Source organism: Diaphorina citri, unplaced genomic scaffold (genome assembly GCF_000475195.1).
Source record: "Diaphorina citri unplaced genomic scaffold, Diaci psyllid genome assembly version 1.1 scaffold39399, whole genome shotgun sequence".
Lineage (NCBI taxonomy): Eukaryota > Metazoa > Arthropoda > Insecta > Hemiptera > Psyllidae > Diaphorina > Diaphorina citri.
This window is the reverse complement of record NW_007416726.1, coordinates 1-568: the sequence shown is the minus strand read 5'-3', so window position 1 is coordinate 568 and position 568 is coordinate 1. Positions and strand designations below refer to the sequence as shown.

Genomic DNA, 568 nt, shown 5'->3' with positions numbered 1-568 from the left:
CCAAGCATTTAATATTTAATATCTTTTCAACCCACTAAAGTTGTGTATCATGTTTTGGTTATGCACAGATTTGTACCAAATCACAATGGCCTATGCCTACTGGAAGTCTGGCAAGGTAACAGACAATGCTGTGTTTGACCTGTTCTTTCGGCAAAATCCATTCCAAGGCGAATTATTCTGTAATCCAAGCATTTAATATTTAATATCTTTTCAACCCACTAAAGTTGTGTATCATGTTTTGGTTATGCACAGATTTGTACCAGATCACAATGGCCTATGCCTACTGGAAATCTGGCAAGGTAACAGACAATGCTGTGTTTGACCTGTTCTTTCGGCAAAATCCATTCCAAGGTGAATTCACAATATTTGCTGGGCTTGAGGAATGTATTCGGTTCTTGGAAAATAAGGCGAATTCACAATATTTGCTGGGCTTGAGGAATGTATTCGGTTCTTGGAAAACTTCCGCTACTCAGACAGTGGTAAGTAAATTTTCCCTGCCAGCCTAGTTAGCTTAGTTGGTAGTGCGTCTGCCTTGTAAGCGCTAGGCCGCGGGTTCGATTCCCGCCCG

General features: G+C 41.4%; 1 protein-coding gene across 1 annotated transcript; it reads left to right on the top strand.

Moving 5' to 3' along the window:
* The first annotated feature begins 85 nt into the window (after positions 1–85).
* On the top strand, positions 86–487 carry LOC113473530 (nicotinate phosphoribosyltransferase-like). The gene is made up of 3 exons (XM_026833109.1): positions 86–115; positions 225–351; positions 408–487. The coding sequence occupies exons 1-3, from the start codon at positions 86–88 to the stop codon at positions 485–487; spliced, it is 237 nt and encodes a 78-aa protein (XP_026688910.1).
* Positions 488–568: the final 81 nt, after the last annotated feature.

Excerpts from the sequence above, each read along its gene's own strand:
- LOC113473530 (XM_026833109.1), top strand. The coding sequence starts at position 86 with ATGGCCTATGCCTACTGGAAGTCTGGCAAG. Across the intron at positions 116-224 it reads CCTACTGGAAGTCTGGCAAG|TTGTGTATCATGTTTTGGTT; the intron begins GTAACAGACAAT and ends AACCCACTAAAG. Across the intron at positions 352-407 it reads TCGGCAAAATCCATTCCAAG|GCGAATTCACAATATTTGCT; the intron begins GTGAATTCACAA and ends TTGGAAAATAAG.